Source organism: Aptenodytes patagonicus, chromosome 7 (genome assembly GCF_965638725.1).
Source record: "Aptenodytes patagonicus chromosome 7, bAptPat1.pri.cur, whole genome shotgun sequence".
Lineage (NCBI taxonomy): Eukaryota > Metazoa > Chordata > Aves > Sphenisciformes > Spheniscidae > Aptenodytes > Aptenodytes patagonicus.
The window spans coordinates 47,887,262-47,908,365 of record NC_134955.1 but is presented as its reverse complement, the minus strand read 5'-3'; the positions used below and the strand labels follow the sequence as shown (position 1 = coordinate 47,908,365).

General features: G+C 51.5%; 2 protein-coding genes across 2 annotated transcripts in view; both read left to right on the top strand.

Annotated features, from left to right (window-relative positions):
* Positions 1–2,580, top strand: part of POMT2 (protein O-mannosyltransferase 2) — a 30,742-nt gene extending 28,162 nt beyond the window's left edge. Inside the window, exon 22 of the mRNA XM_076345177.1 lies at positions 1,783–2,580. The gene's annotated coding sequence lies outside the window, so the exon portion shown is untranslated. The remainder of the gene's footprint in view (positions 1–1,782) is intronic.
* An 8,940-nt stretch (positions 2,581–11,520) lies between these two features.
* On the top strand, positions 11,521–18,404 carry NGB (neuroglobin). Its single transcript, XM_076345176.1, has 4 exons — positions 11,521–11,689; positions 13,124–13,235; positions 14,806–14,925; positions 16,105–18,404. Exons 1-4 carry the CDS (start codon positions 11,583–11,585, stop codon positions 16,249–16,251), a joined length of 486 nt encoding a protein of 161 aa, XP_076201291.1. The 5' UTR covers positions 11,521–11,582; the 3' UTR covers positions 16,252–18,404.
* The last annotated feature ends 2,700 nt before the right edge of the window (positions 18,405–21,104 follow it).

The window sequence follows — 21,104 nt, the reverse complement described above, 5'->3', positions numbered from 1 at the left end:
ACCCTTTATTGCTAATAATCTTTGGGGTGGGGATTGGCGGCTGAGTTTGGGGATTGGCCAGCTGAAGGTGGCAAATGTCATGCTCCCATCCCACCTTCCTGTGCACAAGCCCAGCTTCTGTTTCAGTACAGGCAAAGGTTTATTTTTCTTTAGGACTGCCATTTCAGAAATCATCTGAGAGCACTTGATTGGTGTTGAGACTGATCTATTTCTTAGGCCTTGTGTGCTGGTAAGGGGATGGAGACATACAGTGAAAAAAATCTAGCTATTCCACAAGAGGGAGCAATGTTCAGCAGATTTTTTTTTTTTTTTTTTTTTTTTTTAAATCTGGAGTGAAAAGTATTAAAAGGTCTACATTTAAAGACCAGAGGGCAGACACTTCCTCTGCACCCTCTGGACTCCAAGGGTTGGGTTTTCAAATAAGTGTATATTGATGCTGCTCTGTTTTCTTTCAGGAGAAAAATAATGAAAAATTATTTTTTTTAGAATTTGACCTTCAATATTTGCTTCTTGAAACAAAACCTGTGAGGCCATAGCTGGAACACGTAACCAGTATTTTGTGAGGTCAATAAAATACAATAATTGGGATTCCCTTGCTGACTCTGACTTAAAATGTCTGAGTGGTGCAGATGTGAGGCAATGGGTGCAGGGCACTCTACTTTCTGAATGGAATTTGGGCTGCTTCAGTTTTTCCATTTGTGCTTGTGCAATGAGTTCAGGTTCATTTTGAGGACTTATTAGTCCTCTTCCCCAGTCATGTGGAAAATAGCTAATGGTGCTCTCTGAGGCCAGAAGATGCTGTTCTCTGGAGCAGCTGCTCTCTTTGAACAGGACTCCTTTTATCACTGGCAAAGTATTTCATCAAACTGTATCTGTGGATTCAAATCACAAAAAGCTTCAGGCTGCCACATTCCCTGCTTCAAATTCTTTTTTATGTGTAAACTCTATTTTCACCTCTTCAGTCTTTGGAGGATAGATAGAAGGCTTCTAGGCTCATCTAGCTTCATCCTAGACAATCTATCCATCTTAAAAGGTTTCTGTTAACAGTCACTTCAGGACACCGATGTGCACACACCTATTCCAGCAGCAGGGACTGGCCTGTTTCCAGGAACTGGACTACTCATGCTATGAGACACAGATGTGACTGTGAGGAGGATTTGAATGGAGATTCACGTGCCAAGGTTGCCCTTGGTCCAGGTGGAGGACTTGTGTCATGCACTGCTTACTAGCATTGTTCACAGCGCTGCGGGTGGGAGAGCAACCACCACTCTCTCATCTGCAGAGAGTTTTCTTATTGCATCTTGATTGGAAGGGCTTATTGATGCACAAAGGGCATTGACAGGATCTACCTTCTTATATCTCCCTCCTTCCTTCCACTTCTTCAAGTATGCCCAAAGTACAGGACATGTCTTTGCTTCTCCTCCAATTTTTAGGCTGTGCATCCATTTGTTACGGGTGCCTGAACAAGGGGTAGGACAGGACACCTCATAGTATCCTGAGTGGATGAATACCTGTCACATGCACTGAGAGCAAAACCAGAACCTTGTTATGGAAAGGTAAACAAATGTGTTATTTGACAGTTTCCTCCTGTATCCCTCTGAGAATCGTTTTCAAGGGACTTGAGAGTGAACCAGCTGTCAACGTGGAAACACAGGCATTTACCTGAAATTCTCCGTTGCCATGCTTAGCAGCTTCCCTTCCAGAGGCTGTGCCTGTCTAACTTCTCCTCTGGGTTGGTGCTCTACGCACAAGTATCATTACAACACTGTTTCCTCCTCTCAGGATCCTGCTGGCAATGTGAAAATCTCCTTAGCGGTGCCCTGTGCCTCCACCAGCTGGGGAATATAGGTAAGATTTTTTTTTTCCCCTTTACAGCAAGTGACCCCACACATTGGCAAGTGTGAGTCATGAAAGCAGAAATGTGTGGACTGTTAGAACATCACAAGGCTATCTCCTGCTGGGAAAGGAAGGCTGAGGATAAGAACACCACCTCCATAGCACGCTTGCTCTCTTTGAGGGGCTGTGGGCTGCAAGCAGTCAGGGCTGAAAATTGTCTCTGTCTTCTTTAAAGTACTAAGACCTTGGTTGCATGGTTGTTTGTGAGTTGCTTTACTCTTAAAACTCCCTTATGCTCTTTACTTGAATGTCAAGGGCTATGATTGTCACAAATAATATCTGAGGTAGGGGACATACTAGCACAGAAATCACTCCTGCTGAATTTGTAATTGGTCCTAAAACCTTGCCAAGTGAGTTCATTGTTTTACAAGAGGTGCTGTTTAGAGCCATCCTTGGAGAACTTGCCCCGACTGAGCAAGAGTTTGGAGCAGCCGTGAGAGGGGTTCTTTTGTAATTCTGTCCTATATTCTGAACCTTTCGTACTAATACTGCGTGTGTGTGTGCGCGCATGCGTGCATCTGTCCATGAACTGAATGTCTTCTAACTAAGGTGTAATTACTACACCATACAGTGTGAATGGGAGAATGTTCCCTTGAGCTATAAATGTATTTTGTACAGGAGATCATGGAAAATGAGGTAGAATTTGGAATTTAATTTTGTAATAAATACCTCTTCTGGCAAGCATTCTCTTTGCGTCTAGATCTTGGGGTGGTTTTTTTTCCCCTTTCCTCTCTTCCTCACACGCACACTTGAAGCAGCAACATGAACTTTAAACGGACCCATTGGAGAGTTTGATCTAGGACAACAGTGATCTGCATCAGCTTTTAGCACACAAATGTTGCTGGACTGCAATTCTAGGAGGTCAGGTTTTACTGCCGTCCAGGCAATGTGCTGATAAGCACAGCGGGAAGTGGAACTGGTACATTTGGATGAGAATAAAGTACTGTCTGTTGAAGCAGGTTTATCTCTCCATGTTAAAGACGTGTGAAATTGTAAATACATATAATATATCAGGTTTAATGGGTATATTCATTAAGCTTCTGGTAGGTTGCCTATGAACACTTCACTTGACAGATCAAGCACTTTATTCAGGAATGCAACATTTTTCTGTAAGTCATTCTTATGTTGAGTGTGCAGTGTCCATAACATCAGACTGATGCACAATTTTGTACAAATGAGGCCCTTGCTGTGAACTAAGTGCAAGAGTCTGTAATAAAACTGGAAAGCTGTGAATCAGAATCTGGCTCTACGCCAGGCTGTAGTGATAGGGCAGCGTATACTTTTGAGTACAGTGTAACAAAGGGTTGCCATCCTTGGGGTGGAACTAGATGGGGAAAAGCAAAATACAGCCTTCTTATTTGGGGCCACACATTGATGCCCAGATCAGAGCCAACCAGTCTGTTTAGACATGTTCCAAGGGCTGCTAAAGTAAAGCCAGGACAGCTAGAAACTGGACCGTGGCCTGCACAAACTGATACAATAGGCTAATAGATGGTTACTGAAAAGCCTATTGACATCTTGTAGCGCTTCAGAAAGCGCAAGCTGGTCTTTGGATATTGTCTGATCAGGGCTATCGTTCTGGAAGGAAGGACTGCTGATATAGAAGCTGTGCTAGAGTGTAGAGAGGTGACCATAAGGAAAAGGCATGAAGCATTGTTCAGAAAATGCTGATAATATCTGAAGTAAAACTTTACTTCTCACTGCCCTCTAAAGGAAGAATGGCTTCTTTCTGCAGGTAAGTGGTCTCACGTGGGTAGACACTGGTGACTGATTCCATTTTGCATTTGTTTTGAACCTGCCAGGTTTCTAGGCTTCTAAATTCCAGCCATCATCCTGTTACATGTTCCTCAGCAAGAATGAGGCTTTTTTATAACCTAGTGTTTTAATATAGAGTTTGTGCTCTGTCTTCAAGCTGCTGCTTAATCTTCTTTTTGCTAACCAAATAGAAACTTTCAATGCAAGTTGCTTTCTCCAGCCCTCAAATCTCCCATGCCTCTTTTCTCATTTTCTTTGGTTTACCCATATGGTTTCCCAAACTGTACACTGTCTTCCAACATCAGTCTCCCCAGTTTCATATCATAGAATGCTAGAATGGTTTGGGTTGGAAGGGACCTTAAATATCATCTAGTTCCAACCCCCCTGCCATGGGCAGGGACACCTTCCACTAGACCAGGTTGCTCAAGGCCCCATCCAACCTGGCCCTGAACACTTCTTCCAGGGATGGGGCATCCACAGCTTCTCTGGGCAACCTGTTCCAGTGCCTCACCACCCTCATAGTGAAGAATTTCTTCCTTATATCTAATCTAAATCTACCCTCCTTCAGTTTAAAGACATTACTCCTTATCCTGTCACTACATGCCCTTGTAAAAAGCCCCTCTCCAGCTTTCTTGTAGGCCCCCTTCAGGTACGGGAAGGCTGCTATAAGGTCTCCCTAGAGCCTTCTCTTCTCCAGGCTGAAATAAATCTTCATTGCTCCTACCACTGCTTCCTGGTTTACATCCAAGGACTGTGGTTGTTGTACACTTTGGAGTGGTTTTCTAATACACCATCTCTAACTCTGTAGCTCTGGCCCATGTAACACATGCTCTGGAAATAGAAAGGTTGTGCTTTATCTGAATGGGCATAGTCTATCAAGTGTTATGATTGCTGTAAATTGCTTTTTCCATATTTACCATTCTTGCAGTCATTGTTTTATCTCCGGATTTCATCCAAAGCTAGTCATCCTGCTGTCTTGCAGCTGACAAAAGGTAGTTTTCAGGCTTCATTCACCTGACCTTTTTTTCACCATGTATTTTAGGATGAGGTAGTTCTGAAGTACCTGTTTTTTTCCATTGACCAGAAAGGGAGCGTAGGTTACTTGCCTGTATGAAGGCATCTGTGTTGGGACAGCTGAGTCCCGCACCAGCAGTGTGCTGATCCCCTGGAATGCTTTAGAGACCATAGCTATTTGGTTACAAGGTGGAGAAGGAAACTAGCTGAGAAGCAGGGAGGAGTTGGTTGAGATGAGAATGTGAACATGCATAGGGTGGTACATCTTTATTTAAGATTTCTGAACTGTGTGAGAATAGCCAAATAAAGCCAGTGCAGTTGAAGAATTTGATAACCTCCAGGCAAAATCCCATTGGAAGCAAGCCTGAGGAGGGATATTTAAATAAAGGACACCAGGAGCACAAGCACCAACTATCCCAGTGCAAAGCAAGGCCAGGAAGAACCAAAGAAGCCAAAGATGAGAAGCTGAGTAACAAGTTCTTAACTGACTTCAAATACAAGAGAGAAGCATCCAGAAAGTGAGAACTCAAATTACTAAGGGCTGCTATGAAAGAGTCATGCAGAGGGAGAAAGCAAAAAGGCTGTTTCACAAAATGAAGACATAATGAGGAATATCAAAGTTAATGAAAAACTGTCAGGACATAGGTAGTAAAAGACAGATCAAGAATTAGACCACTACTTGGCAGAGACGGAAAGGCGTGAACTGATGGATCACCCTGAGAAGTTGTGCACCCATCTTCAAACGCTTTTATAATAAACTCCCTACTGGGTTTTTCATTATTTTCTCTATGCTGGCTTTTATCAGGCTAGTTAGTTTCTTCCTTACTTAATCATCCTGTTTGGCCTTTTTGAGTATTGCCACATTTTATACTCCATATGTCTGCTGAAATTTCTTTGTTTCAGGCATTATTAAAAAAATAAAATTAACAATAAGTGGGTTGGAGAAACCCTCGGGCAGCTCTTGTAGGACTCATGGGTGCAAGCTATCTGTGCCTGCTGATTTTAAGTCTTTATTGCTAACAGTTGCTATTTAACATCCTATTTAGTTACTAATGGATTGCAAAGTGCTTTATGATGTGGCATAAGTACATCATTCTCCTCAAGACAGAGCCACAATATTTATTCAACGCTTAGGCTTTTTTTCACTCTGGAGTTTGCAGGTGCAAAATTTCTCTCTGAACTAGAGCATATTTTTGACAGAGCCCCAAAACTGGAATGACTTAGGTGAGGAGGAGAAGACCTCAAGCAGAAAAGGAATCCCACACATAGAAGCAATAACACATGGGGTTTGCTTTGAGAGCAGATGGCTGAGTGCGAAGCTGAAAGGTTGTGATGCTAGCACAGCTTTGCCATCAAGGAATGGGTGCAATTAAGTGCAAATTTTTTTTTTTTCTTTTAAAATAAATCACAGCAAAGACACTGTTCTCAGAGACAACCATGGTAGGTCAAATGATTGTAGGAGATGCCCTGGTCAATAGTATCAATTCAAATTGCAAGCAGGAGGGAAAGATGGAGTTGAGATCAGAGAGAAGACAATCAATGAGCGCTTCAGAGATCAGCACCGGCAGCGCTTCTGAAACAAGACAAATCCAGTGGGGAAACTTCAGAGGAGGCTCCACAGGGGGTAAAGCAGCCTTCCACCAAGCTTTTGCCATGATGTTTTGGCAGCTGAAGGATGATCCAGTCCAGAAGTATAAGGACAGTTGGAGGAAGATCCAAGCCCGTGTGCACCGTCCCTAGGTAGGACAGAAGCCAGGTAACTGTGCTGACACAGTGCTTGCCAAGTTGCCAGGTATATTAGCTAGAGCACCATGTTGAGCTAATGAGGCTGGAGAGCTTTAGGACCATGGCTGCTTGCATCCTGCCAGCTTGGAGTGCATACACTTCTGTAGTTGTGTCTTATGATCAAATTCAGCTTTTGCTCAGGACTGACATGGTAGACAGACTTTTTGAACTCGCTTTGGTAGAGTGACTTACAAAAGGCACAGTTTGCTTCTTGGAAGATCACAGCCTGGTGGTGGGGGTAGCAACTGGTGGATTATCACTGTGCTAGAGAGCACAAGGTGAATAACAGCCAAGATAAGGTCTAAGCGTCTGTAAGTGCCAGACCTGGTCCAACAGCCTCATGAGTCAAAAATACTCAGGCTAGCAGCTCTCTGTGTGGTCCCCTTTGGCTTCTCTCCCTGCTTCATGCCCTGTCAGCCTTGGATTGTTTTCACCTGCCTGTACAAACTTTCCCCAGCTGGCCCTGGGAGATCCAAGATGAACCTGGGGATGCCTAGTAGCAAATTGAAGTCAAAAGACATGTTTTCATTTTATTCTGCTGTTGAATCCTCTCCCACACATTGTTGCTCCTCCCTCTGCCTATCCCTCTCCCCTTAGCCCAAATCTGCAAGGTCGGTAGTGCTGCCTTGCTCTCCCTGCAGGCACAGTGGCAGGCAGTGAGCTCTGCAGCTGTTGCCTTCATTGTTTTATGGGCAAGATTATTCCCTCCTGCATCTCTTTCACTTCATGTTATGCAACTACATTTCGTGATTTGCTTTGCTACTGAGCTGTGCCACGCCATGGCCTAAGGGGGTAGCTTGAGAAGACTGCTGGGAACTTGCATGACTTCTGCTCCCACCTGAGGGTGGGGGTGGGAGTCTGGGGAAAAGAGGAGCCGTCATGGTCTGTGGTTTTGAGACTGAGGGCAAGGGGGAAGAAAGGGGATTAGCCAAGCCCAGGAGTCCGTCTCCGAGGTGAGCAGGAAGCCTGAAGCAGCTAGATCAAAGTGGCATTATTCATGAGGACTCACAGATGTAGAATTGGAAATGAGCAGGAGTCCAAAGGGGATTTCTGTTTGTTTGTATAGCAGCTGGGATGAAAACTGACAGTGCCACAGCAGCACATGCAAAACAGCCATCCCTGGGCCAGGCTGATGTGGTTTTCCTTTGGGAGGGAGGTCTGTTTTCCGAGCGCCCTGAAGCCTGAACTGCAGGGTTGGGGACAGGTGTTTGTGAGCTTATTCCCAGTTCTGTCACACTGTTTTACGAGATCGGGCAAGTTTCTTTCCCTGTGGGTAAACTGAGGCACTGAACAAGTAAAGCCAACACTTGGCAAGGGGAGTTATGAGTGTTGGTACTATAATTTGAAGGGGCTGTAGATTACAACAATGAGACCCATTAGAAATTAAAAACATTATGTAAATTTGTCTTCTTCCAAAGCACAAAAAAGCTTTATTGTTTTCTTTGTGGATCAGTGAGTTTCTCCAGAAATCTGCCCCCCCTTTCTCCAAGTGGCCTAAAGATGATTTTGGAGAAGTCTGTGCTGCTGACCTGGTTCTTCTTCACTCATGACAGCTCCAGGAGCAGTCTTGCAGAAATTCAAGAACGTCTCAGAAAGAGCTGAGCTGCCAGGCTAGGTACAGGGAGCCAAGGGAGCTGGAGACCATCACAGGAAGCCCTCAGACCATGGAAACGTTTGCAGTGCTCAACCTCTTGATGCATCCTGGGACTTCCTCATGCTTGAAGGCTCACAAAACACTTGAACGAGAAGGAAGGTTTCCTTGTTTGTTTTTCCTTGTACTTTAAATCCTCTCTGGACTCCACTCGTGCTGTCAGCACATCGGTGCCGTGGAAAGCAGGAGGAACTCCTCCGACAGCCACGTAGCTGCGAGGGAGAAGCTGCTTTGCACGCAGGGAAGAGCACTGTGTCTCCCGAGCCCTCGGTCTTTTAAGTCACATGAATGGCGGTTCAGATGTTTCTTACCTCTGAGCTCTCCCTGTCTCCCACCTCAAGTCCCTCCTTTCAGCTCCCTTCTCCTGTGCTGGAAGATCTATGCTGTCACAGGGAAAAGACTGCTGGTTTTATTAAGGGAGAGAGCATGTACCAGTGCCAAAAGGCAGCAAAGGGATGGATTGACTGTTCAGAGAGGCAGGGAAGGTGGGGAAACTGCTCCTGAATGTGCCCGTATCCTGCCCAGAAGGAGCTGGTGCTGGGGGCCAGGGAAGGAATTAACTCTCTTTGGTTCTTAGACTCTGCTGAGTGTCATACCAGCATAGGCTTTGGGTGCCAACAGATGGGCAGTGGTATGGCCAGCCCATTGCCCCTTTCATCAGCTGGGGTCACCCGTATGTTCCACGGAAGGAGAAGGCAAGTCACGCTCAGCACTCTCATTGCTGCTGTTATGTCTGGTCTGTTCTGACACTTGTGCCTTGCCTGCGAGTGCTCAGCGTGCAGCCACCATCTGCAGCATGGAGGGAAGGTGCAGGGGGGAAGACTTTGGACAAGAGCCACCATTTTCCTTTGCCATCATGGCTTCACTGTTATTGTCTGAGATATCCTTGCTAAATCTGCATTTCACTGTTGCTCTGGGATGTGATAGCTGATATGGTGCCTGCATGGACCCAAGGAAAGGTGTCCCATATCCCAAGTAAGCTTTAGGAGCTGATCACTCTTAACTACAATAACTTGCTTTTGTGGTGCTTCTCTTCCTCCTCTATCAGCCAGCTCTGAATATATTCAAAAATGTTGCTAGGCAAATATTCAGCCTCGTTTGCTGCTCTGACTGCATATATGTGCTTCAGCTCTGCTCCTTGGTATCCTGTGGCCTAGGGAGGACTGTCCGCTCTCCTTTCCAGTGCCCTGGCAGCACAGCGCTGCCCGCCTGTTCTGCTCCCCCTTGTTAGCAGGGTCAGGCTGAACTGTCCAGCCAGGCTCTGGTGAAGCTCCACGTCTGTGTGGTTGTGACAACAGGCTGAAATGTCAGAGTAGCTTGTGCAGATGCATATAGGATGACACTTCATGCTCTTTACTGGTGTGCTTGATCAGCTGCAAGATAGCTAAAGGTTAATGTTTGCGTTGGCACTGCCGGGCTTGTGTTCACTGCCCTGCTCAGATTAACCCGCTATTTCCCGCTGCTCTGCTAGCTGCTCTTTCAGACTCCTTGCAGTTTCAGCAGTTATGATCGCACCGATTTATCATCAGTCCCCAGTGTGAATGTTTCTTTTGCAACCGTACAGCTAAGACGCTGTTTTTAGTGGGAGCTTGTTGTGGACCAGAAGATGGTGGCCAACAGCAGGAAGCACTGCGGGCTGGCAGGTTGCACGTTCCCACCTCCCAGCCATGAGATGGCCCTGCAGTTCATTACTTTTCTTCGTTATCAAATGCCTTCTATTTATCCCTGTTCTCTAAGAATATAGATGTGTAGAGATCATATGCTTTTCAGGCTTTTCTGAGTTATGAAAGCTAAAATGCTGTATTTTTAACAGAAGCCATGATTTAACAGAAACCATTTGCACCTTTCCAGGATCCGGGACGTTGACATTAAGTAAGTCTTTTCTAGCAGTGGCATTCAAAACACAGCAAACCTGGAACATCATTTGTTTTCTGACTCAGTAGCCAGAGATCTGAAGCATTTGTGAAACTCTCTAGTCCCATTTGACCACTCCATTTCTTTGTAAGTTTGTTGGACTTTTGAAGAGGACAGGGTTCTCCAGCTTCCTCTAATATATATATGGAGCTTTTCCTATACAGCATCTTGTCTAGTCTGCGCTGAGAATGCAGGGTCTCAAAAGCCTGAGAAAACAGGTAATTTATTCTGGCACTTGCAGAGACGTGTCAGGTGTCTTCCTGCTGTCACTGCAGTCAGTGCTGTCACTCCGGCTCTTTAGGAGAAAGGCCCCTGGGAGACAAGCTTGGGCTGGGGCTGAGGATGTAGCATTGTGCCTTTGAACTTGTCTCCTTCCAGGGATTATTTTCAGTACGCCAATGAGAAGAACCTCCTTTCTGCCTACACGGAATCAATGTGCTCCTGAGTTGGGTCAGAGGCTGTCGTCTTCTCTCCTGATTACAAGAAGTGAGTCTGATGTATAGAACCAGCACTTGTAATACGATCAGCACAATTGTTATTTCAGAGCAGACTGTGATGGTTTCAGTAATATTTGTGCTTTTGTGTTGCTTGCATCCTTCTGAAAACCTTTACTTGCATGACTGCTCTGGCTTCCCTGGCTTCTGTTGTGCTGCTTGAGACCTCACTTGCCCTTTCTCGCTTTGTTTCCTCCATGCTGCCTAAACCCCTGGGCCAAATTAAAAGCAGTGTTTCCCTTTGTCTGAACAGTAAGGAGAAGCTGGGTCTCCTGAACATGTTTGACAAAGATGAGATGTCTTCTGATCTGTTGTTAACAACTTTGCCTGGTTCAGCTGGCTTAATTAGCCTTAAATTAAACATGTATCTTGCAGCATCTAGACTGCATCTGCCCATGGAGATAGCAGGTGGCTGCGGGGCATTCTGAGTCTCAGCAGAAATGGCCAAGAGCAAGAGGATGCTGTGGTGCTGGAGCATCGCTGAGGACCTCCTCAGCAAAATTGCACTCAGAGGGAGCTGTGCCGAACGGCGAGCCAACACGGCTGGGTCCTGGTGGTCCCCTCGCTAGCATTGCTCTGCCGCGCTGCTTCACTTACAAAACCGGGACGATCGGAAAATGTCAACCGTGAATGAGCTGAACTTCCTACTCTGCCCTGCGGCTGCGAGTCCTGCGGGGGCGGCTGGGGAGTCTAATTTTTACTTTTTTCCTTCCTTCCTTCCTTCCTTCCCCTGAGCGGGAAGTATAAAGCGAGCTCTTCCTTTCCAGTGGGGCGGTCGGGGAAGCCCCGGGTGGAGGAGCCGGGCGCCGGGGAGCTGCGGTGCCGGCAGCCCGCCGCGGGCGGTGCGGGGCGGGGCAGGGCCGGGCCGGGCCGGGCCGGGGCAGCGGGCGGAGCGCGGATGCCCGCCGCGGCGGGGGGCGCGGGGGCGGGAGCCTCAGGTGAGCGCGGCGCCGCCCGCCCCCCCGGCGGAGCGAGGGGCGGGCGGCTGCCGCTCGGCGGCCCCTCCGCCCGCGGAGCGAGCGGTGCCAGCGCCTCGCCTCGGGCGGCGAGGGGCAGGTCCCCCCGCCCCCGCCATGGAGAGCGGGATGCTGCTGTCTGGCAGGCAGCGAGCGCTGATCCGGGAGAGCTGGCAGCGGGTGAGCGGCAGCCCCGTGCAGCACGGCCTCGTCCTCTTCACCAGGTGAGCGGGGCGGCAGGGGCGGGATGCGGCCACCGGCGCCCCAGCCCCGGCCGCCCGCCCGCCCCGACCCGGGGGGGATGGACGGGCTCCGCTTCTTGGAGAGAAACGCTTCCCTTCGCTTCGCGATGGCTCCCGGCCGGCTCCCTTACCCCGCCCTCTCTCCCCTCCCCGGGGCTGGGGGTCCGGAGGCAGCAGCGCGGGGCTGAAGCCCCTCCACCGCGAAGCCGCGGCTGCCGTGGGGCAGCGGCGTGGGGAAGGCCGTCCGCCCCGCGCTGCTTCCCGGCCTTTCCCACCCTCCGCGGGTGAGAACTTTGTCACGGGGAGATGGAGGGTGGGGGAGAGAGGCAGCGGGCAGGTTTTGTGCCTTTCTGCCCGCTGATCCGCCGCCTTGTCACCGTTACTTCTGCTGTTTGGCGAGCTGCGTGTCCGCCCAACTCTGGGGAGCGTATCGAAGGGACCTCCTAATTGTCCCTGACACGGCACTCTGCAGCCCCAGGCAAAGACCTGGCCGCTGGGGAGGGATTCAGTCTCAGGGCAGAGGAAATGGTGTGCCAGGGTGAACGGCTGAAACCCAAGTCCTTGCCTCTCCTAAGCAGACTAATGTCTCGATTATGGGAAGAGAAAAAGGGAAAATCTATGAAAAGTCGTTTAAAAAGGACGGTCGGAGAGTTGATGACTAGCTTCCAGAGTGGGGCGTAGCAGGCGGGAGCCAAACCTTGCAAGGCAGGGCTGCAAGCAGCTACAGCAATGTTTGGGAGTTTTAGTGGAGGGGAGAGGGATGCAGTAGTTTAGTGTGCAGGATGGGGAGAAGAGAGACTGTCTTGCCTGAATTCCCTGTGGCCTCCATGGACAGCATCAGCCTGCTAGATCTGCCTGGGTGGCTGCTGCTAAGACCCATGTGTGCCTGGCATACGCTGGCAGGGAGGATGAGGGGGGGAAAAAATGGGAGCTGGTGACGGTGTGGGAGAGCGGGGCACTAGCTGAGTTTGTACATGCCCCCCTCGCTCAAGTAAGGAAAGCCGGCTGCTAGAGCTGCAGGCCTTCCCCAGATTTGGGAGCTTTGGGGCTCAAGGGCATCATGAAGCGAGAATGGAAAGAGTTGAGACAACAACCAAGACTTTGGGGAGAAGGGCCAGGCTGGGAGGAACTCCAGCGAGCTGGGACCGGTCCTCAGGTGCCATAAACACGTACCTGAGAGTTGGGGCTGTGGGCTAGGGAAACAGACTTTTTTGACTATAGTTAACGTGGATTGCCCCAAACTAAGACTCTTCAGAACTTCTGGGCCCTTTACAGGCGGGGAGGGATCAGTAGGTGGGAAGGGAGGCAGAGGGGCAACTGTGGGTGTGCTGCTGATGGGGTTTTTCCTGGGGTGAGCAGGACTCTAAATAAAGCTGAGGAAGTGAGAAGATGGGGGTTTCTTTCTTGCTGTTGCAGGTTGTTTGACTTGGACCCTGACCTGTTGCCCCTTTTCCAGTACAACTGCAAGAAGTTTGCCAGCCCTCAGGAGTGCCTCTCTGCTCCTGAGTTCCTGGATCACATCAGGAAGGTGAGAGAGGGGCTGTGGCATGGCCGCAGCACAGCCTCTGTGGAGGAGGAAGAAATCCTTAGGCAATGGCTTGGGACTGTGGGGTGTCTGACTGGGGAACGCTTGGGAAGTCTCCTCCTGAGATGGTAGCTGCAGGGGGTTACTCATGCTAGCAGAAGGTGCTATTGCCAGGACAAAGTGCCCTACAACAGTGGGAAGGGGATGAGGATGCAGGCTGTGGTGGGTAAGAAGCACCGTGCTGATTTCCATGCCTTCATCTGAGAGTGGATTGCCTCTTGTGAAAGTTGGAAGCCCCCTTTTTCTATCATGGAAGTGCCTCAGTGAGCTCACTTCTGTCCAGACAAGGACCAAAGCCCTCTGCTTGGCCACATGCTGACCAGGAGGTGGCACAGAGCTGGGCAGTGGGCCAGGATCCCGTGGACACACTACTGTGGAGAGGCTGTTGGTGTGGCTGCAGAGCCAGAAGGCCCACAGCATCTCTTGGATAGCCACTGCAGGAGTGCTGCGATACACATTTGCCTCCCCCCGAAACAGGGAAAGGACCAATGCTGATATCATCTGGAGGAGCTCATGCATGGACAGAATTACACCCGGTGCAGCAGAGACCCTTTGCTGAGCCCTGAAGAGGGGCCATGCCAGGGCAGAGCACAGCCTTGGCTTGCAGATGCCTTCATAAACTGTCTGGCTCCATCTTTAAACCAGTTTGGTGCCTCGCTTGCCTGTCTTTAGTCCTTGCAAGAGGCTGTTTCAGGACTGCACTCCTCTGATAGCTGCAAGCTTTTTGTTATTTTCCAGCCTCTGTTTATTGGCAAAGTTAAGTCCATTTTTACTTCTGCTATTATTGCCTTGAGCTGAAATAGCTCTTTGCTCTTGTTGGAGATAATTTCCCTGTTGAAATTATAGAGCAATTCTATCACCTCTTGGCTTTGCCAAGCTAACCATGCCCTGGCTTTAATCTTTTCTTCTAATTTGGTGTGTCTGTTCTCTTCATCCCTCATTAACCCTGCTCTGTCCTGTTTCCATTTGACTCTTCATGTTCCTGGGAGACCACGGTGGTACGTGCTTTACCAGACCAGGTCTCTTGGCTGTACTATTCACCCCATCTCCCCAAAATACCTTGGCTGATCTTAGAATTGGAGTTGCCTTATTCACAATTGCACCATCTTGGCAATTTCTAGTTGGAAACTCTAGTCCTGGCAACTTCCAGGGCTCCCCTGCAGTTGTCCTGGAGTCCTAAGAGCTGTAATGACTGCATCAGCGTTAGATCTTAGCCCATAACTGCTCTGCTATAGGGCTGTTTTACTCCCTCTGGGACAGGGAGGTCAGCAGTGCTGCTTGCTGTGGCACCTCTGGCAGTGTCCCATGGAAGGATGTGGTGTGTGCTGCTGCAGTATGCCTCACTGATGTGACACACGGATCGCAGTAGAGCAAAGGAAAGCTCAGAGGACATCTGCTGGGCTGGGAGGTGGTCAGGCTGAGAAGGGTGAAGTAGAAGGGTCAGACTCTTTGTTTCTCTGGGAGGGCAGCAGAGCCTTGCTGTTAATGTCATTCTGCCTCTGTGCTCCTGCAGGTGATGCTGGTGATCGATGCTGCTGTGAGCCACCTGGAGAACTTGTCCTGCCTGGAGGAGTATCTCTGCAACCTCGGCAAGAAGCACCAGGCAGTCGGTGTGAAGGTCGAGTCTTTCTCGGTGAGGCATCCTCTCTTGTCCCGCTGTGGCTGTGTTTGTGCAGCCCTGCCTGCAGCCCTCAGCTGTCCTCATCCCTCTGCACCCACCTGCTGGGTTCAGCTGGCTGAAGAGAAAGCTGGTGGCTCAGGGCAGCCCCCAGGCTGCTGATAGCTGCATAGTGACATTGGCTCGATCAGGGAAACCCTTGAGCTCCCCTCATTTTCTGCCCTCCCCCAGTAAGCCCAGGGAGAAAGTACAGAGGGGAGCAAGGCATTTCCCCCGTTTGAAGAGGACCACAGTTTGGGGCCCCGCAGTCTCTCCTGTGACACAGGGCTGCGGGCTCAGCCTTTGCCCTGGGCCCTCGATCTCTGCATCTTTGCCCTGGGCAAACCTCACCGCACCTGGGAAAGGGAGCATCCACCTTTCTCTATGTCTGCACTGGGATGGGGTTGCTGCACCTCAGACCCTGCTTCCTCCATGGCACTAAGACAGGAGCATCCTCCATATTAAACCCTTGCTTACTCCTCTCCTGCCATCAAGCACGGATGGAAATGCTGGATAATGCAGCGGGGAAGGGCAGGTTGAATGAAAGGTTTCTAACCAACATATGGCTCCCTCCTAATTCCGCTAGCTTTGGTCCTCTTCAGAGGTAGCAGAGCACTACCCTTTGCTTGGGGTAGTGATCCTCACCAGCCCTGCGCTCAGTGTGTGGGTCCTCCTGGATGGGGTTGCTCACAACTCCGTGAGGAGCAGTGCCCTGTGGAGAGGCCTGAGAGGCGGCAAGGCAGGCCCTGAGCATCCAGCCTGGGGTCTGACCCACTCTCCTGGCATCAGGGCATTGCTCAGCTCTGCTGATCTGCTGCTATGCCAGGGGATGGGGCTGGCTACCCGCATCTGAGAGCCTGAGACAATGGACATGTACCTCTCCCCTGGTGTTATATGTGCGATGTCAACCCTTGCTCCCTGCCTGCACTCCCCGCTCACGTGGGGTGTGGGGTAAGGGCCAACATAGGGCAGAGGAAGGGGATGGTGTGGGCTGGCTCTGGGTCACCTCTGAGCAGCTAGGGATGGGGTGGCCTGGACGGTGGAGGAGGAGCAGCTGCCTTACAATGGGACAAGTCTGAAAAGGTGGTGAAGTGAGAGAAAGGGCTGTGTGTCATCTCCCAGTGCTGAGCTTGGCGCCTTGTGTTTGGTTTGCAGACTGTCGGCGAGTCCTTGCTGTACATGCTGGAGAGATGCCTTGGTACTGCCTTCAGCCCAGATGTGCGGGAGGCTTGGAGCAAACTCTACGGTGCTGTGGTGAAAGCCATGCGACGCGGCTGGGAGACCCTCCCAGAAGGAGACTAGATCCTGCCAGCCATCCCCATCCCTGACCACGCAGCGGTCCTGGGCAGGGGGAGCGCTCACACTGCGCTCTCTGCCTCTCTCCACCTCTGTCTTTTTCTGTGCACCAGCCCATCGCTGTCTCCTCTAGTCAAGCGTGCTTCGGGGCTCTCCCAGTGATTCTGCCTTGCTTCAACACAACCACATCTCTGCCTTTGCTAAGGACTGGCAGGGTACGTCTCTGCAGCAAAGCCTAGGAGTGCCGCAGCACAGGTACGCTGCCCTGCCCCAAGTTCCTTCAGGCTAGCTGGAGTGCCAACACCCATGTTCCTATTCTGGTTTTTAGCTGGCTTGTCTTCCCTCCTCTTGCTACCCACCCTAGTTAGATGGCAGCTAGTGTAGGCCTCTTGGGCTTATTTACCATGCTCAAGACCTGCCAGGTCTGGCACTGCTCGCTTCTCCCATGCTGCTGTGCCCGGTTCAGCTGTGACAATGGCGGATTTGGCTCCTTCCAGGGGCAGCAGAGATGAGAGCTGGCCGTGCTGTGCTGCCATCCTCCCTAAACCTTGCAGGGAGCTTTTCCTTCTCTCCCTTCATCCACGTGTCACTACTGGATGGTTAATCCTGGTGCTCTCTTCTGCCTTGCCTCTCCCCTGAATGGGATCCATGGCTTTTCCTCGTGTCAGGTTGGCCACAGCTCAGTGTGTTTCCTAGGGATGCTTTCAAGCAGTGTGGTCATGTTAATCCTGAGGTGAGGCTGCTTTTAGGAGGTCTGGGCTGCCAGCTGAAAGGCTTTGTGTTGGTTTGGTCGGTTGGTTTAACCTCAGAGCTAGCTGAAATGCAGCAGCAGTGATGGCCTTTTACTGCTTTGTGTTAAGGAGAATAAAGTAAATACAAGGAAAAGATGTCTTAAAATAAAAATGAAGGTTGCAATCATGTCATGGCAACAGCTTCCAGAAATCATTCTGGCTATTGGCCAGAGGAAGCATAGCTGGAATTTCTCTGCTGATGCTGTCAGGACCTGGAGCACTTCCCAGCTGCACACAGTGCCCATCTGCAGAGCTCCTCACCCTTTAGTAATCCCTCCCAGCCATACTTGAGACACAGTTGCTTTGGAGCAGAGCGAGGCACCCAGTTAGGTGTGTGCAGCAGTGCTGTGTCAAGACAGGAGTGAGAAGACAGCATCTGCCAGAAGAAATCCCAGGAAATGGCTGAGAGGCAGCACCTGAGGGCTCTGGGGGGAGCTGAACTTGAGTACTTTGAAGAAGAGTTCATCTTTATGGGGAAGTTGCTGTGGGACAGGCAGAACCATGTTTCCAGCCATCACTAGCCCCAGGGCAAGTATTCAGTTAGAGGCAGTGCCCTTTTTTGCTGCTCCTTCAGGGCAGGAGGAGCCCAGCGTTGAGGGCTGAGATGGTCCTGTTCTTATAGAGACACGTTCCTTCTATACTCAGATGTCCTCCACTCTGGGGCAGGAGAGGGCTGCCCGCTCCTCGCAGCTGCAGCTGAGGTTTCCCAGCCCCATGCCATGGAGGGGATGATGGGGTGCCCTGTGAGATGGGGTCCTGCTTCCCTGCCACCAGGCCTGGTGGGCAGCCGTGGGCTTCCAGCAAGCAAGGAGCCCTCCAGCTGTGTTTGGGAGGGGAGCTGAGGGGTGTTGTGGACAGGCAGTGAACATCCCCATGTAGGATGCTCACTGTCCTCCCCGTGGTACCAGGCTCTGCTCCTGCAGTCCTACAGCATGGTGTTGTGCATCCTGGCCCATGGCTCTCTCTGTCAGCTGGGCCAGATAAGGTCCTCCCCATTCTCATGCTAGGCAGTGAGGGATGGAGGAGCTGGGGCTAGGGGGAAGTGCTAGCTGTGATGGCATGGTATGGGGCAGGAGGGTTTGGGAATGGGGATGTCCTCTTTGCAACCCTGTTCTGGGGCATCAGCCTTCATCATCACGGGGTGGGGGGGGATGACCTTCTGGCTCTGTGTGACAAGTAGGCAGCTGTGTGATGGGTGGGGTGTGGGTGTTACTGCCCCAAACCATCCCTGCTCCCTCTAGCTTTCCCAGCTCCTTGACTTCTCCTATTCTGTACCACGTTTTGTGTAACTCCAAGAGAACTGAAGTAGTCTCTGTGCCTCTTATACCCAGCTGCACCGTTCAATAAAGAACAACAGTGAGTCTCGGCCCTTTTTGCTGCCTTATGTTTATTTTAATATAAAAGGCCCAAGCAAGCCAAAAAAAAGGATGATGGAGAGGGGTTTACTGGTTTCTTGTTAGCTCTAGCTTTGGAGATAGTAGTCACTGGGAGCACTTGTGTAGTCCAGCTTGACTGACATGAGAAGGCATCCAGCACCAAAAGTCTGTTGGGAGCTTTTGTGCACTGTAATTGAATGGGTGAGCAGCGCAGGGACTAGCAAAGCCGTCCTGCTGCTGATTGCTCATTACCCTTCAAATTCAACGATCTCTAATGGTATAAGAGTTTTAAGCAACCAGCCTAAAAATCCCTTTTCTGTTGTTCAACTGCTGCTTTTGTTCTTTGAGATAGCATCAGCTCACCTGCTGCTGGTCACGCACTGCTGGTTGCCTGCAGCAGCAGGGCACGGCCTTGCAGCGAAGTCCTGCCCAGTTCCATGCAGCATCCACCCTGCCAGCTGGACTGCGGAGCCACCCCAGCAGCCCTGCCCCAGGGAGCAACTGGTGGGGATGCAGGAGGTCCTGTCTCCCCCTTCCCGGGGCGTGTTCTAGCTTTGACATCGTGGGTTTCCAGCCCTGGGAGAGTTGGGCATTTGGCACTGAAGAAGGATGGTCCCTAAAGCGGGCAAGCCAGCTTGGGGTTTGTAGTAGCATCTCCTGAGGGCTGGAAATCCCAGTCCTGCCACAGGATAGCATGGTGAGCATCCTGGGAAAGCCACGCTGCTCTGCCCTTGGCGACGTTTAGGATGGGGCTTGTTCTGCAGGGCCATGTGTGATGGACTGGCAAAGGGCAAGGAGGGCAGCAGAGATCTGAACGCAAAGAAATCCTCCCTGTGGTTCATTGCTAAAATAAATTTTCTAGCTCTTCCTGGCCTGGAGCACAGCTGCCAGCCTCAGGACTGGCAGTGGGAGCCCAACTCCAGTGCTGTGGGGAAGGGCCACCGTGGCACCCCGCAGCAGTAGCCCCATCTTCGACTCCCTGCGCCAGTGCAGAGGTTTGCCACGGCTCCCACAAACCGCCCCTTTGCCTTGGCTGTTGCCCGGCAGGGATGCTCCCGGCACTGCCCGCCGCCAGCCGGCGCCGTGGGAGACACCATGCAATTGCTTGGCCCTGGCCACGAGGGCCTTCTGTATGTGCAGGCTGTAATCAGGCGAGCGGGTTTTTGAGGGCCGGAGTGGCGGAGGCGCAGCATGACGAGGCTTGCAGAACCTTGTTAGGCCGTGATGAGCTTCCCCAGCGTGAGGGCCGGGAGAGCTGCGAGCCGGGGGGGCAATTACAGCCCTCGCTCACAGCGAGGGCTCCTGCCTCAGCTCCCTGGCACCAGCAAGGCCCTGCATTTAGCCCCATTTACCACTAATTACGAACCGTGGGGGGGCCTCTGTGGGGGTGTGTGATGAGGGGAGTTTTTCACACAAAGGGAAGCCCTCCCCGTGCCCCCTGCCTCATGCCGTAAGCCAGGCTGGCCAGGCAGGGCTCACCCCAGGGGAGCTGTGGAGGCGTCAGCAGGAGGGACCTGCTGAAACCAGAGGCAAATTATTCAGGTAGGAATTTGGATATAAAGAGTGTGTTTTGGGAGGGAAGAGGGGAACAAAAGAGCGCTGTCTGCTCAAAACCTAGAGAAAGGCTTCCAAAATGGTGTTCGCCTCCTTCCCCAGGACTTGCTGGTGGGCAGTGCAGCTTTGGGAAAATCTGCTCCATCCTCAGATGAGATGGGTCCCCCTGCTGCCCCTGCTCCTTGCTGTGGTCCCAGAGGAGCTGCAGGCCACACTCCTGCACCCTCCAGGCAGTGTGTGCCCCCTTGATGGTGTCTTGAGCCAGCCCTGCCTGCGGGGTGAACACTGGCAGACGGGCAGGAGAGGTACATGCCTGTCCTGGGGCTGCACTCTGTTCCCAGTGTCAGGGATGGTGCCAAGGGCTGTGCCAGCCTTTCCGAGGAGACATGGCAGGGTGTTCCCCCGCTCCTGTGCCTTTGCTGCTTCTGCCCACCTGCTGGGCTTTGCTTTTGTGGGGACCATGGTGGGCAGCAAGGTGCCTGGACGTGGGGAGGTGTTTGAGCGGTCTCCTTACCACTGAAGCCTCTGCAGAACATGTCCAGGAAGGGTCAAAAGCAGACCGCAGGTGGGGAAAGGGGCTGGGGACTTTTGCAGGCTCCAGCGGCAAGGGCCCCCCCCCCTCCTGGCACCAGGCAGGACGCACCGGAGTGACGACGCCAGGCAGCGGCTGGGTGAAGTCATTTTATTCAAGGCACGGTCATAGCAATAAAACACGAGAAGGTACAGACCTCTGGCACATTCCTACAGCGGGGCAGCCAAGGGCAATCGGACCAGCAGCCCGAGCTCCCAAGGACGCGGTGCCGCTCGCAGGCACTTGCTTCCACCCAGAGAGAGGCCACCAGCATCCCCCCGGCTCTGGCTGGGGCTGTCCCTGAAGCGGGCAGTAAGGGCAGCGGCTGAGCTGTGGGCAGCCCCTAGGGCACCTGGGCAGGGAGCCGCGAGCCCCCCAGGGTGCTTTTTGGGGTTGGGAGGCAGTGGCTGAGCTCAAGGCTCCCCCGAGGTACCTGCTTGGTGGCTGGAGTGCCGCAGCCATTACCCTAGCATGCAGCAACGTGGGTGGGACGGGGGCCACAGGGCTGCCAGCTGGTCAAGCTGAGACCCACCAGCCCCATGGGGATGTCCCAGGGCCCACTTGAGT

Coding starts and splice junctions, on each gene's coding strand:
- NGB (XM_076345176.1), top strand. CDS start 11,583: ATGGAGAGCGGGATGCTGCTGTCTGGCAGGCAGCGAGCGCTGATCCGG. Junction 13,236..14,805: donor TCCTGGATCACATCAGGAAG/GTGAGAGAGGGG, acceptor GTGCTCCTGCAG/GTGATGCTGGTGATCGATGC. Junction 14,926..16,104: donor TGAAGGTCGAGTCTTTCTCG/GTGAGGCATCCT, acceptor TTTGGTTTGCAG/ACTGTCGGCGAGTCCTTGCT.